General features: G+C 35.8%; 1 protein-coding gene across 1 annotated transcript; it reads left to right on the forward strand.

Moving 5' to 3' along the window:
- Positions 1-1,358: 1,358 nt before the first annotated feature.
- Positions 1,359-14,528, forward strand: LOC117420753 (transmembrane protein 33-like). Its single transcript, XM_034034356.3, has 8 exons — positions 1,359-1,535; positions 3,542-3,614; positions 4,799-4,893; positions 5,437-5,624; positions 6,468-6,535; positions 6,820-6,953; positions 7,482-7,565; positions 13,051-14,528. The coding sequence occupies exons 2-8, from the start codon at positions 3,561-3,563 to the stop codon at positions 13,178-13,180; spliced, it is 753 nt and encodes a 250-aa protein (XP_033890247.1). The 5' UTR covers positions 1,359-1,535; positions 3,542-3,560; the 3' UTR covers positions 13,181-14,528.
- The last annotated feature ends 218 nt before the right edge of the window (positions 14,529-14,746 follow it).

The raw sequence follows: 14,746 nt of genomic DNA on the forward strand, positions 1-14,746 counted from the left end.
AGATGAGATGAGGTTAAAAGATCTATAACGAGGCTGGCTCTTTTGCATGGTTGTTAAGCCTCTGCCCTATTACATCAGGCAACCTTATACAACAACTGATGGACCTCTATAGTAGGTCTTAATTTTAAGGGTTCTTCATGGTTGAATTTCAGCAACGGTTAAGGAAAACACCACATCATGTAGTTAAAATGAACACCTTCAATCATGAAACACATGTCATGCAAAAGCTACACATCTTGGTAAAAATCTAATTTGAGTTCTAATCCCTCAGATGGACACACACACACACACAATAGTGATCCCCAATGTTACAGCTGCCAATTATTGGGGCAACTGTTAGGAACATATATATATATATATATATATATATATATATATATATATATATATATATATATATATATATATATATATATATATATATATCCATGCCTGTGATAATATTTATGCAATCTGACCTCTAAAATGCAAACTATGAAGGGTTAATAATTCATGTTATGCAGGGATAGTTACTGGATACCAATGAGATGATCTGCCAACCTAATAAAGCCATCAGAACTAATCGTATCTCAATATTAAAAGAGCCCTTGGCTCTGGCTGAAGCAGTAAGGATGCCTGCAGGGGACATATGATTTAGGGACCTTTTAGATATGTATGTGTCAGATACAGTATATTCAGCCAGTTGCAAGATTGAAAACATAGATGTTCTATTGTATGATATATGATAGAATATATTCTCATATATTTAGAAATGGTATGTATGGTCCATAGTTTATGTTTATAATTAAATATATCAAATTTTCCTTCGTCACATTGTTTTGAATTGATATTCACTTTTGGGTCAACGCACCAATGAGTTAAAAGAGAAATTTGGAAATTTTGCGCGGTGGTATCCGTTGTATTGCATATTGAAATGTATTTGCTTACGATTGTAAGTCGCCCTGGATAAGGGCGTCTGCTAAGAAATAAATAATAATAATAATATTTCACCTTGAAGTACATGCTTCGGGAAAAGGGCTAAAAGGTTTATTTTTCTGCCCTTAAAAACAAACAAACAAAACAAAAAAAACTAATTTATTGAACTGCAAAGTTAGTAGCCATGTTCTGTTTGTTACAGTTTAAATTTACGTAAGAAGAAACTGAATAAAATAATAGCTTGCGATGAATTATTGTTTTGTAGTCCAATAACAACTAACATATATCGCGACTCCTTCTCTTTGACTAAAATAATACAAATTCAACATTATAAAGCGAAATTGTACATGTATACAATTAAACGGTGGGGGGGGTGTAGGTAAAAAGACAGACACTTTGCCACCATTATCGGTTTTACTGCTACGAAACCCACATGACTCAGCACACAGCGAAGGAAAGCAGCGGCATATGGGTCGGGGGACGAGAAACACCACGAGACCTGTTTATCCTCGCGAGAACGGGTCTGCTTCCGCCTTGACTGAAGAAGAAAGGCGGATGTATTGGTTATGGTTTGTAAGGTTCCTTGGTTTTAAATTGTAAGCCTCACAAACAGCACACAGGTGAGTGCAGAGGATAACTAGAGCCTCTTTTAATAATGTTGTCATAATATTTTGACATACCATATGAATGTGACCTCTAATAATAAAAAATAAAAAACCGCTGATGGATGGCTAAATCTGGCAGCTATGGAGCATTCTTCTATAGTAGAGGACTATCGGAAATGGCTTTATGCTCATTCATTCAGTCGATGGTTCAAAAAGCGAAAAGGAGAAGTTTTACATTATGACTTCATACACACACACACACACACACACACACACACACATATATATATATATATATATATATATATATATATATATATATATATATATATATATAATATTCTGAACGGCAACGTTTGCATTTTGAAACCTCTTACTAGTCTTACCACGGTCATCTCGTACAAGGGAATTATTTGTCAGGGAAACTGACCGTTTTTTTTATGTTTATAGCCTAAACATTAGCCTATATCTTTGTTATTGTTATTATTCAGAAGTGTCTTGGATTTGGAGTATTGCATTGTCCCATAACATCGACCTCTGCATTTTACTTATTTTATTATAATTAAAGAAAATACATATATTTTGAACAATGTTCTTTATATCGATTTTACTGACCTTGAGTAACCTTAGGAAATGTAGCATAAAACAAAAGGCGAGACAGATTTGACATGTAGCCTTCTGCGGAAAGGTAAAACAGATTTCTCGATCATAATTTAAATTAGATAACTATCTGCAAAAAATAACCTTAATGTATACCTAAAATAAACCGAGTGCTAATATAGTTGGGTGACCATTGAAAATCTGAAATGCAGATAGGCCTGGTCCTTAGATAAGAAAGGTAAACGTGCTCAATTTTTTTTTTGTTAGACAAAATTAAGTGGTGTTAAACCTTACTAAATGTGACTTTACTCAACCTGTATTATAATTTGCCTGCTGCATGATGCAACACTTGAAAATGTCTCTTTTTAAAGCGGCAGCATTACCATTACTTTTTATTATAATATAGTACATCATGCAGGACTCACCCGAGGAACACTCTGGGCTGGTTGCTTGGGTTTACCCCGCCCCATCCATCTGCTGCCATGTCAGACTATCTCTATCTATCTATCTATCTATCTATCTATCTATCTATCTATCTATCTATCTATCTATTTATTTTAAATCAAACCTTGATACAATGTCTCCTTTTACAATATATTTGTAGTATTATTTTTTTATATTGTATTGGGCAGCAGTGTGGAGTAGTGGTTAGGGCTCTGGACTCTTGACCGGAGGGTCGTGGGTTCAATCCCCAGTGGGGACACTGCTGCTGTGCCCTTGAGCAAGGTACTTTACCTAGATTGCGCCAGTAAAAACCCAACTGTATAAATGGGTAATTGTATGTAAAAATAATGTGATATCTTGTAACAATTGTAAGTCGCCCTGGATAAGGACGTCAGCTAAGAAATAAATAATAATAATAATTGTACTGGTATCCAATTATACTAAATACAGAAGCCCAGTGTCCCATTGGGGTGTATACCCAATTGTAGACTCATGTGGCTACTCTGTGTTGGCTTTGCCAGTTGTTTATCCTAGAGGCTGTTTTAACAAAGACAAACATCAATACGTTCCTCCCACTTTGAATTCTAACATTCAGTGATACAGTTGGAGTACTTGTGTACATTTGTATGGGTGCCATGGTAAATGTATGGGAACTGTTAAGGGATATTTATTTATTTTTTTCTGACAATGAAAGGTTTACACTGTTGCACCTGAATGTCGAAAAAAACCCACAAGTTATTCCACACGACATTTTCATGTATCTGTATTCCCCTTCCGTAATATGTCTTTTGAAATAAACAATAGTATTTTGTGTACATAACGTGTGTGTTTATTAGCTTTTAAGTGTGAGGGAGAGGCCAGTTCCACACAATAATGTCCTACTGTACATACGCATCCAACCCGTCTTACATGTATCTTATCTGTTTGATCATTAAATTATGATAGTGACTTGGTTTGACAACATGTGTTTCTTTCAGGGTGACAGAAGTTTCAACCATGGCAGACACAGAAGAGGAAAGGAGCCCCCCACCACAGGGAGGTGGTTCTGTGGTAAGTGACAAAAACCTCTTTAGTTCATTCTAGTTATTAGTATGAGATTAGACTGAGGAATTCATAAGTGAGGTCTACAGACCCAAATCAGAATGCGAGTCAGAAATGTGGTGTTGAACCCCAGCCTCAAAGGTCAGTTATGCCTCTAGACCGTTGAAACTCAGGCACTTGAATTTTGAACTAGATAGATGGTTGTTTTTTAACCTGTCCACAACCACTGGTATATTGTGCTTCTATGCTTGTGTTCAACATGACAAGTAACCAGTACATTTGGCATTAAATTCAGGGCACATGTTTAAGCATTTAATTTGCAAATGTTCAGTTTTAGTTCACTAGTGTAGTTCTGTACTGGCCTTTCGTGAGTTGAAACTCTGCAAGAGATGACCCCCTGTTTTAACACTGGAACCGCAGAGATTTCGGACTACATACAACCGCCACACCCGCAAAATGTGCAGCTCCATTTTAAAATGGCTTCGATATGAAAATTATAAAAATATATGATGTGTAGAATAACTTTTATTAGTGTTTCAGCACTCGACAGGAGTATATAATACCTTCTTTCACAATGACTTTGATTTTATTACAAAGTCCAGACTAAATTGTCAGCTATATTGTATTGATTTCAATATGCCGCATAAACTGCAGATCTGGCGGTTGAAGAAGCAAGTGCTTATAACTTATTCATTTTTACGCTTCTGCAGCTGAAACACCGTATGAGTATTTAATTCAAATATTTAGAAACACTTAAGAACGGACATGAACGAGATATTCACATACGCAGAGATATTTTAAATTTTAATTGCAAAAACTCTTCAAAAAGCGGCTATGGCAGTGCTAGTGTTAAAAGTTTGTCAACCCCTGCTTTAGTAGAGGGTGATTTACCACCAGTATTGTAGCTAATGTTTGAAAATTTGATAAAATGATGTATGTTATAAATTCAGTAAGTACTCTGAAGTATAGCATGGATTTGTACACTAAGCTAATCTAATGTCCCGGGATAACCACAAAAAAGTGGGTGGTGCTGCCCAGGGTGATTCCCCAGTGCTTAAAAATAATAATAATAATGAAATACAGCTGTGGCTTATTCTGGTGGGGTAAAGGGTGATCAAATTGACCCCTTAGTACAGCTGTGGAAGGTAGTCTGTTAATCCATAACATTTAATCATTTTCATTTTTGTTTCCAGCAATTCTTGTTGGCCAATAAATTGGAGACGGCTATGTGGCTCTCCCGCCTGTTCACTGTATATTGCTCAGTATTGTTTATTCTTCCTCTCCTAGGGTAAGTATCAAAAGTTCAGCAACTGAGTCATGAAGGCCAAGTTAGAGGCATAAAGATAAAACATATAGGCCATACGGTAGTAATGGATAGCCAGACTAAACAAAGTCACAGCACCAACCAGACCATACCAGAAATATATTTTGTTTGACTGTATGCTTTGAGAAGCCCAAATTGCAGTGTCACATTTCTAAGGTTGGATCCAAATGCCAGTATGATGGTAAAGTCAATTGTAATCAACAAAGCTCTGATCATTTAGCTAATATGTTCCCCAGGCATTTTATAATTCTTCATTTGCACTATATGAAAAATAAGAAATGTAAAGTTATAAGATTCAAAATGCTAGTTAAATACCTTAAGTGAAGACTCATCACAAAATTAATTTAAACAGATGTTCTGTTTAAGTTGTTCTGCAGCCCTTTAGAATCGATGTATAGTAACTTAGCCTAGGAATGGCTTTTGAAAATCAGTAAGGTATTTCTGTGGCTTGTTAAATAATACTTTTTTTTTTTTTTTTTTTTTTTAAATATAATCTTAATCTTGCAGGTTACAGGAGGCTGCTAATTTTTACCAACGTGCCTTGCTGGCAAATGCTCTTACCAGTGCACTTCGACTACACCAGAGGTTACCACATTTCCAGCTAAGCAGAGCATTCCTGGCCCTGGCTTTGCTAGAGGACAGCTGTCATTATCTCCTGTTTTCCCTAATATTTGTGAACTCTTATCCAGTTACAAGTATCCTTTTGTAAGATATTATCTTGAAAATGACTTTCTTGGTTGCATTCCTGTTTTATATTACATATATTAACTTGCATTATTGTTTTACACTACATACACTAGTTACCGTATTTGCTTGAAATACAAAATATATAAAGTGGGGGTTACTTTATTCTCTGAACTCTTTCCTTTGAGCTTAAACCCTCTAGTAGCTGTTTTTTTCACTATGAAAAGGGAAAGCTGGAACATGGACTTATTTTTCACATACCGTAGAAGACGAGGTTGCTTGCGGGCTTGATTTAACCATGGCAACATACTTTTTTAAAACATTATTTTATTACAAACAAACACTAAACATATGTTGACAATACTTTTATTAGTTTCATTGTGTTCTTAACCTTTGGCTAATAAAACTGTCCACTAACATGAATAAGGGCAGGCAGTCGAGCATGCTATAGGCCTAGGTAGAGAACTGGATATAATTGCAGTGAAACATGATTAGGACATTCTGAAGCTCGGTTTATTTAGAGGATCATAATCTTTGAATACAAGGAAGTGCTGGTCCATTTGTCTTAATGTAGTTTTGTTATAGTTACATTTTACATGTATATACAGATTATAGTGATGCACTTTTTAAAGAACCAAGCCTCTTCCTTATTAACAGCTTTGATGGGTTGTTACATTGGCCTGATTCAATTTTTCATAATGGAAATTATTTTTTAGTATATGTTTTTGCCTAATTTGAAAGTGTCTAGGTATTCAATTTGCAGTAGATGCTGTTTAATTGCATATACTATTTGCCTGCTTTATGTTAATTGATTTTCTTTCAATACCATACATTTCCTTAACTGTTGATTTCAGTGAGTATTTTTCCAGTCTTTCTGTTTTCCTTACTTCATGCTACCACATACACAAAGAGGGTACTTAATGTAAGTATGTTTTTAATTCGGTTTTTATAGATGCTTGCATTCTATACCATTTTCAACCACAGTAATTAAGTATCTTATTAGTTTCTTTAAGTTGCATCAACATTTGTTCATATTGTCCTTGATTTTAAAAAATACCCTAATCCTGCCCACTTTGTGTTCTAAATATATTTTAAATAATGTTTTTAAATTATATAAGTGTACAGTCGTAAGTTTCTGTCATACAGTTCCCCCCCCCCCCCTGTTAAAGATGTACTGTAGGTACTAAACTTTATTTTTTACTTCAGGCAATGGGCCCAAGCAGTCTGGCCTTTGTGAGGACCTTTCTGGATAAGCTTGCAACAAACCAGCAAAGCATTCTCAAATTTATTGCTTGTAATGAAATTTTCTTGATGCCAGCTACAGTCTTCATGCTTTTCAGGTGATAAAAACACACTACAGTGAAAGACTATACAGGGTGCTTCGATGTGGGATGTTGAAAAGCAAATAGCTTCAAATAAAAAAAAAAAGAATCATCATTTTTACCCAATGATTTTAAAAAGGTTTACCTGCAAAATTATTAGATGCTTAGTTTAAACTGATAATGATAACTCCATAAAAATTAGTCAATGCATTTGACTTCTAGAGGTTTAATTCCTTTAAAGAAACATTTGTTACTTCCAGAAGCAACTCTCCTGTGTCAGATGCGTTCCTTTAATGGGAAGTGCAACATAGAAAAGAGTGCAGTTTTATTGTTTACTAATGCTATCAAAACCATACCCTTAAAAATCTAATTCACATTAACATACTGTGGACATTTTTTTACACAGGCAAATGTGAGATCTATGAATTGATGATAATACGTTTTAGATTTATTGGAATTATTTTGTTAGCTATATGTACTTTAAGCTCTTACCTACTGATTATATCCTGACATGACAATTCACGTTTTTCCTCCTTCTTCTTTCAGTGGTCAAGGAAGCTTGATACAGCCATTTATTTATTACAGATTTCTATCTCTTCGCTACTCCTCCCGTAGAAACCCATATTGTCGGTAAGCAATGTACTTTAAGATTAAAAAGGGGCACCATAAGTGTTTAATTTGCTGTTTTATCATGAATTTATAGGATTAATCAATTGTCATATTCTGTTCCACATGCTGTGCTGCCATCTGCCACATTGTTATTTTGCTGAGGTTACTTCTAGCTTGGTTGAAGTAGTCACTAAAATTAAACCAACCACTTATTTCTTGGATCCAGCACCAACATCACTTATTGTGTCTCAATTCCTAGTTCTCAGCTCGGTGGTGACTGACGTCATCAATAAATCACGGAGTACTGGAGTAGTTCTGTTAGCATTTAAATATGCTGTTGTGACTCTTTGCTAAAAAAAAAAAAAAAATAAAAAAATCTTGATCCAGATGTTCCTTGTAATTGGACCTATTTCCAATCTGCCATTTCTGTCAAATTTTGGAAAGTGTGATGGCTCATCAGTTAGTTATCTTTTGAAATGTGACAGCTGTGAACCCTTGCAGTCAGGTTTTAGATTACGACATAGCACTGAAACAGCCCTTGTTAAAGTTGTTAACCATCTGTTCGTGGTCGCTGATTCAGGTGCACTGGCCATTTTGGTCCTGTTAGACCTCGATGCTGCATTCGACACTGTAAACCACTCCATTCTAATGAATCGTTTGGAATGTTGTGTGGCACTGATGGCACTGTTTTACAGTGGTGTAGATCATATTTGTCAGATCGCAAACAGCGTGTTTCTATGTTCGGTTATACATCCAACCTTAGTTCAGTATCTACAGGTTTGCCACGGTTCCATTTTAGGACCCTTACTTTTTAATATCTGTGATGGAGCAGATTCCATTGTCCATCACTCCCGCAGAACACTGACTCATTTAAACCTGCTACGCATTTTACTATGTGTACTGTCCCTTTAAAATCCGTATTGATAACATCGACTGTATTTTAAAAGGTTTGCTGCTGATTGCCAATGTAAAAAATCATTCTGTACAAGAAACATGAATAATAATACTACCTGTTGTTTACTTACCTGGGTGGGGGAGAGGGACCGTGTTGTCCTGGACGTCTGGGGAGTCAGGATGCTGACGGCCAGTAAAAAGAAATACGAACAATGTTAAACAATGGAAACTGTTTCGCATAATAGGTGCACAACTTATGTAAAATGCCCAGTACTACCTGCATTGAAATACTGTTGCTTTAACGTACAGTGCCTTGCATAAGTATTCACCCCCCTTGGACTTTTCCACATTTTGTAGTGTTACAACCTGGAATTAAAATGGATTTAATTGGGATTTTTACCATTTGATTTACACAACATACTTAACACTTTGAAGGTGCAAAATATTTTTTATTGTGACATAAAAGTTAATTAAACAAAAAAAAAAAGACATTTGTTGGTTGCATAAGTATTCACCACCCTGAGTCAATACTTGATAGAAGCACCTTTGGCAGCAATTATGGCTGTGAGTCTTTTTGGGTAAGTCTCTACCAGCTTTGCACATCTGGATCCTGCAATTTTTGCCCATTCTTCTTGGCAAAATTGCTCAAGCTCTGTCAAGTTGGATGGGGACCCTTGGTGAACAGCAATTTAAGTCTTGCCACAGATTCTCAATCCGATTGAGGTCTGGGCTTTGACTGGGCCATTCTAAGACATTCAGGTTCTTGTTTTTAAACCACTCCAGTGTAGCTTTGGCTGTGTGTTTTAGGGTCATTGTCCTGCTGTAAGGTGAACCTCCGCCCCAGTCCCAGGTCTCTTGCAGACTGAAACAGGATTTCCTCTAGAATTTCCCTGTATTTGGCTCCATCCATCTTGCCCTCAATCCTGACCAGTTTCCCAGTCCCTGCCGATGAAAAGCATCCCCATAACATGATGCTGCCACCACCATGCTTCACCGTGGGGATGGTGTTCTCAGGGTGATGAGCAGTGTTGGCTTTGCGCCACACATAGCGTTTTGCGCTAAGGCCAAAAAGTTCAGTTTTGGTCTCATCAGACCAGAGAACCTTTTTCCACATGCCTTTTGGCAAAATCCAAATGGGATTTGATGTGGGTTTTTTTCAGCAATGGCTTTCTTCTCGCCACTCTTCCATAAAGCCCAGCTTTGTGGAGCGCCCGGGTTATAGTTGTCCCATGGATGGTTTCTCCCATCTCAGCTGTGGATCTCTCCAGCTCCTTCAGAGTTACCATTGGTTCTCTGACTAATGCCCTCCTTACCTGGTCACTGAGTTTTTGTGGACGGCCTTCTCTAGGCAGAGTCACGGTTGTGCCATATTCTTTCCATTTTTTAATAATGGATTTGACGGTGCTCCGGGGGATGTTCAAAGTTTGGGATATTTTTTTATAACCTCAACCCTGATTTGGTGCTTCTCCAGAACTTTATCCCGGACTTGTTTTGATAGCTGCTTGGTCTTCATGATGCTGTTTGTTTAGATATGCTCTCTAACAAACTCTGGGGCCTTCCAGAAACAGGTGTATTTAATCTGAGATCATGTGACACTTAAATTGCACACAGGTGGACTCCATTCAACTAATTATGTGACTTCTGAAGGCAATTGGTTGCACCAGAGCTTATTTAGGGGTGTCACAGCAAAGGGGGTGAATACTTATGCAATCAAGACTTTTCAGTTTTTTATTTGTAAATAATTTTGAAAAATATGTAGATTTTTTTGCCCACTTCAACATTATGGACTATTTTGTGTAGATCAGTGACAAAAAATCCTAATTAAATCCATTTTAATTCCAGGTTGTAAAACTACAAAATATGGAGAAGTCCAAGGGGGGTGACTACTTATGCAAGGCACTGTAATTAATTTCATTTTAAAATACGTACCATTAGGTTTTGGTCCAGAGTGGGGGTGCGTGTATGTTGATGGTGGGAGTAGCCATTAACTCTTTGAGTAGTACGAACGTACCTGTACGTTCGCTGCTCTGGTCCCCAGGGAGTACGAACGTACTGGTACGTTCTACAACTTTAAACTTGAATTACTGAGCCTACAAAACTTCTGCCAACAAGATATTGTAACACTAGGTTTCTGTAACTCCGTTTAATGGTCTCTTGCGCCCTCTACTAGATATTGACTGAATTACCTACAATAAACCATCACAAAAATGTCAACGATGTCTGTAAACTGGCAAATTGCTCAGTGAGAAAGAAGTATTAGAAATAATACTGAATTCAGATTCCGATTTAAATTAAAATACATACAATTCTTACACTGAATCGGATGTCAGTGAGTGTGTCGGGGAAGAATATTTACCATCAACATCAAGTGACAGGCGTCCAGCGAATAGGCGGCACCAAGCTCTGTGCGTTACTCCGTGCTTCAAGGAGTATCATACGCTGAAGCATTAGACACTCTCTCCCTCTGCCCCCACAACCTGTTTACCTGGATATGATTTATTAGTGTCTCTCGCTCGCTCGCTCGCTTTAGTTAAGCCCTTTTTTTTTTTGTTAGGGCGTGTTGTTGTGGTTGTTCCAACCCGTTGTTTATTGTCTACCTGTTATTTTTTAGTCAAAATCTTTCCCTATGACAAAATAAAACATTTGTTTTATTTATTTACTGTAAAAATTATTTTGCTGTATTTTGTCAGTGTTCATTACATACATACATGTACAGTGCCCTGAAAAAGTATTCTGCATTTTTGCATATTTTTGCATATTTTTGACACTGAATGTTATTAGATCTTCAACCTAAACCTAATATTAGATAAAAGGGACCCTGAGTGAACAAATAACACAGAAATTTGATACATATTTCATTTATTTATTAAAGGAAGTTATGCAACACCCAATGCCCCGGTATAAAAAAAAAAAAAAATGTAATGCTAATTCAAAAGTATTCATACCCGTTGATGCTGTGATACTATTGTCTACAAGGTGCTAGAAATGTCTATGTTAATGCAGAACCTAATTCCAGAAAATGCTGGATTGTAGATTAACATTCTTGGAGAGTATAAAAGGGTTAGGTATAAGATGATTGCTGTCATTACCAATAAGTCAATATGGGAAAAAGTAAAGAGCTATCTGAAGACCTTAGGTAGAACCATTATTTATTGTAAAGCTGGAGAAGGATACAAGAAGATTTCCAAGCATTTGAATATCCCAATTTAAACTATTGTTTCTATTATCAAGAAGTACAAGACTCATGGTACTGTCACAATGCTCACTTGGTCTGGAATAAAGAAGGTTCTTTCATCAAGAACAAGTAGAAGAATTGTGAGGAAGGGTAATAACAATCTGAGATTGACTGCCAAAGATATTCAAAGTGAATTGACCGTGTGGGACTGGGGTTTCCATTTCAAGCATAGGTCGAGTATTGCATGATGAAGGTCTCAATGGTCGCAGGAAAAAGCCACTCTTAGGAAAACGTCACAAGGACAATTGCTTAAAGTTTGTAAAATGGCATTTGAATGATGGATATGAGTTCTGGTCAAAGGTTTTGTGTAGTGATGAAACAAAAATTGAGCTATTTGGTCATGCTGATAGTCCTTACATTTGGAGAAAAGAACACCATACCTACTGTCAAGCATGGAGGTGGTAATATTCTTCTATGGGGCTGTTTTTTCTCTAATTGTACAGGACATTTAGTTCCGATGCATGCTAAAATAATTCCATAGCATACCAAACGATATTGGCCAAACATCCGAAACCCTCCGTTACAAAATTTGGTTTAAAACGCAACTGGACGTTCCAACACAACAATGATCCAAAGCACACATTAAAATCTACTTCAGAATTAAAGAAGAATAAAATCAAGGTTCTGGAATGGTCTAGTCAAAGTCCCAATGTAAATCCGATTGAGAATCTCTGGTCTGAGTTGAAGAAGGCTGTGCACAAGAGAAGTCCTCTGAATTTGAATGAACTGGAACAATTTAGCGTTGAAGAATAGTCAAAAATCACTAAAGCATCATGCCAAAAGCTCATTGACAAATATCCGAATCGTTTAAAAGAGGTTATTATTGCTAAGGGTGCCTTAAATTAATAGCTAGTTTTCATGTCAGGGTATGAATACTTTTGAGTTGGCATTTTTGGAGTTTTGCAAAATATTGCTGAAATAAATCATTGTTTTTTTTTTTTCTCATCCACAAAAGAAACTTTTGCTACAAAAGATTTTTCCTATAATTGTTTGAGAAATATTTAGAAATTATAAATTTCCATTGGGGTATGTAAACTTTTCACTACAACTGTGTGTGTGTGTGTGTGTGTGTGTGTGTATAGATAGATATAATGTATATGTGTGTGTAAATAATTGGACTGGATGTTTACTATGACGACTCAGCCGATAATAATAGAATAAAGGTCTTTAGTATGTTCGACCCTATTGGAAATATGGTTTTGGCCCTCATACAGATTTGAATCTTGGATAATTTCTACAAATCTACTTCCTTACATGATGCACAAAACTATTACATTCTTATCGTAAGCATAAACATGACTTGCTTGCAAAGGTGTATTACTCCTATTTTTACATTGAAAAGTCTCCAAATGTGTGTGTTTTTATTTCTTTTGATAGAACTCTTTTCACCGAACTGAGGATCCTGATTGAACATGTTACAATGAAGCCTGCCTGCCCCGTGTTCCTAAGAAGAATGTGCCTCAATAGCATTGCCCTTGTTAGCCGGTTGGCACCAACAGGGGCATGAGAATGAGACTGGGATATGGTTTGGTTATTGAAGAAACATCCTCAATATTCCCAGGAGCTGGTCTTTCTGCTAATTCTGTCTATAGCTAATGTTTTATTTCATAATGCACTGAATCTTTGTTTGAGTAAGAACCTTTCAAAATACAGTTTCACAGCACTGAGTACATATAAAGCCACTGTATCAGTAATTTTTTTAAACATTTTTTCTGTATAAATGCAACTTTTGTTCATTTTTTTTGTCAAATGTTCTCAATTTAATTGAGGTTTGTTTCCAATATACAGTAGCAACTGAATGACTAAAATTGATTTAATCATTACTGTACTGTATTATACCAGCCACAATTATTTCAAATGACAAGTGTAGTTCACATATTAGTTTTATAACATGTCTGATTCAAATTTTTTTTTTTTATAATGAAGGTAGAAATATAGAAAGCATTACAAAACATTTTATCAACAGTAGTTTCTTCTGAAATACTTAAAAAAAAAAAAAAAAAAAATGTTTAAATTTAATTTGAAGGATTTCAAAGGAATGTGCGTGATCTTTGATGTACCATATTTAAAATCTGCATTTGGATATCCTGTTTCATTTGTGATTAGCATGTGATTTAAGAGTTACAATACATATGAACGTGTGATACAAGTAGATGTGCAGTCATGGAATCTAGAACTGCTGGCTGAACTGCAGTATACCAGTGATGCATCTACAGTATGTGGCCATGTACCTGGCCCAAACACAGAAATCTGAAAATAAATAACTTTTATTAAAACATCTTAATTTATTGAAACATCCTAAAGACCTGTGCTTCTGGATCATTGACATGTTCCCTGTTGGATTATTGATGGCTTTATTTTTTATATATCCATGTGGTTATGATGACATGATTCTAAAATATTCTCTTCTAAAAAGTCTACTCGGTTTGGTAATATCCTACAACACGCATATTGTATGTGCAAAATATAGTAGTTAGGGTTACTTTACTGTTAAGTGAATTAAATCCTCGCAGTTAATTTGGTCTGTAGTGCATGTTAATCTTGATGAAAGCATCCTTGTTATTTACACATGGCTAGCAATGTGTTCAATATTGAAGTCTTGACCTCCAGGTACAAATTTTAGAAATAATACTCAATAAATCTAATTATTTAAATTTAGTATTTATGTTCCATAGTTTATAACTTTAAATGCTGGTTATGTATCAGCTTTTTAATGGGCTATTTCTCCTGTTGCAGATATGGCTGCATGAACTGCTGTTGTATACTTTTCCTCGTTTCAGATTGATCCTATTCTGTAATATCATGGGATTTTATGTTAGCTAAAGTTTCTACTTAAATAAAGTATATGGCTGGGACTTGTTTCCTCAATGTTTGAACCATTTCACAATACCATTTTTAGGAAAACATCCATTGGTATTGTATATAGTGTATGCATTAGTATTCAAAGGATCAGAAAAAAAAAAAACATGCACCAAAAACAACATACAGTACATAAATAGGTAACATGCCATTATGTTTATATAGAGTAATAGCAAATAGCTTTTATATCTTGGCAAGATCTGGCGTTGGTAAG

The sequence above is a fragment of the Acipenser ruthenus genome, chromosome 1 (genome assembly GCF_902713425.1).
Source record: "Acipenser ruthenus chromosome 1, fAciRut3.2 maternal haplotype, whole genome shotgun sequence".
Lineage (NCBI taxonomy): Eukaryota > Metazoa > Chordata > Actinopteri > Acipenseriformes > Acipenseridae > Acipenser > Acipenser ruthenus.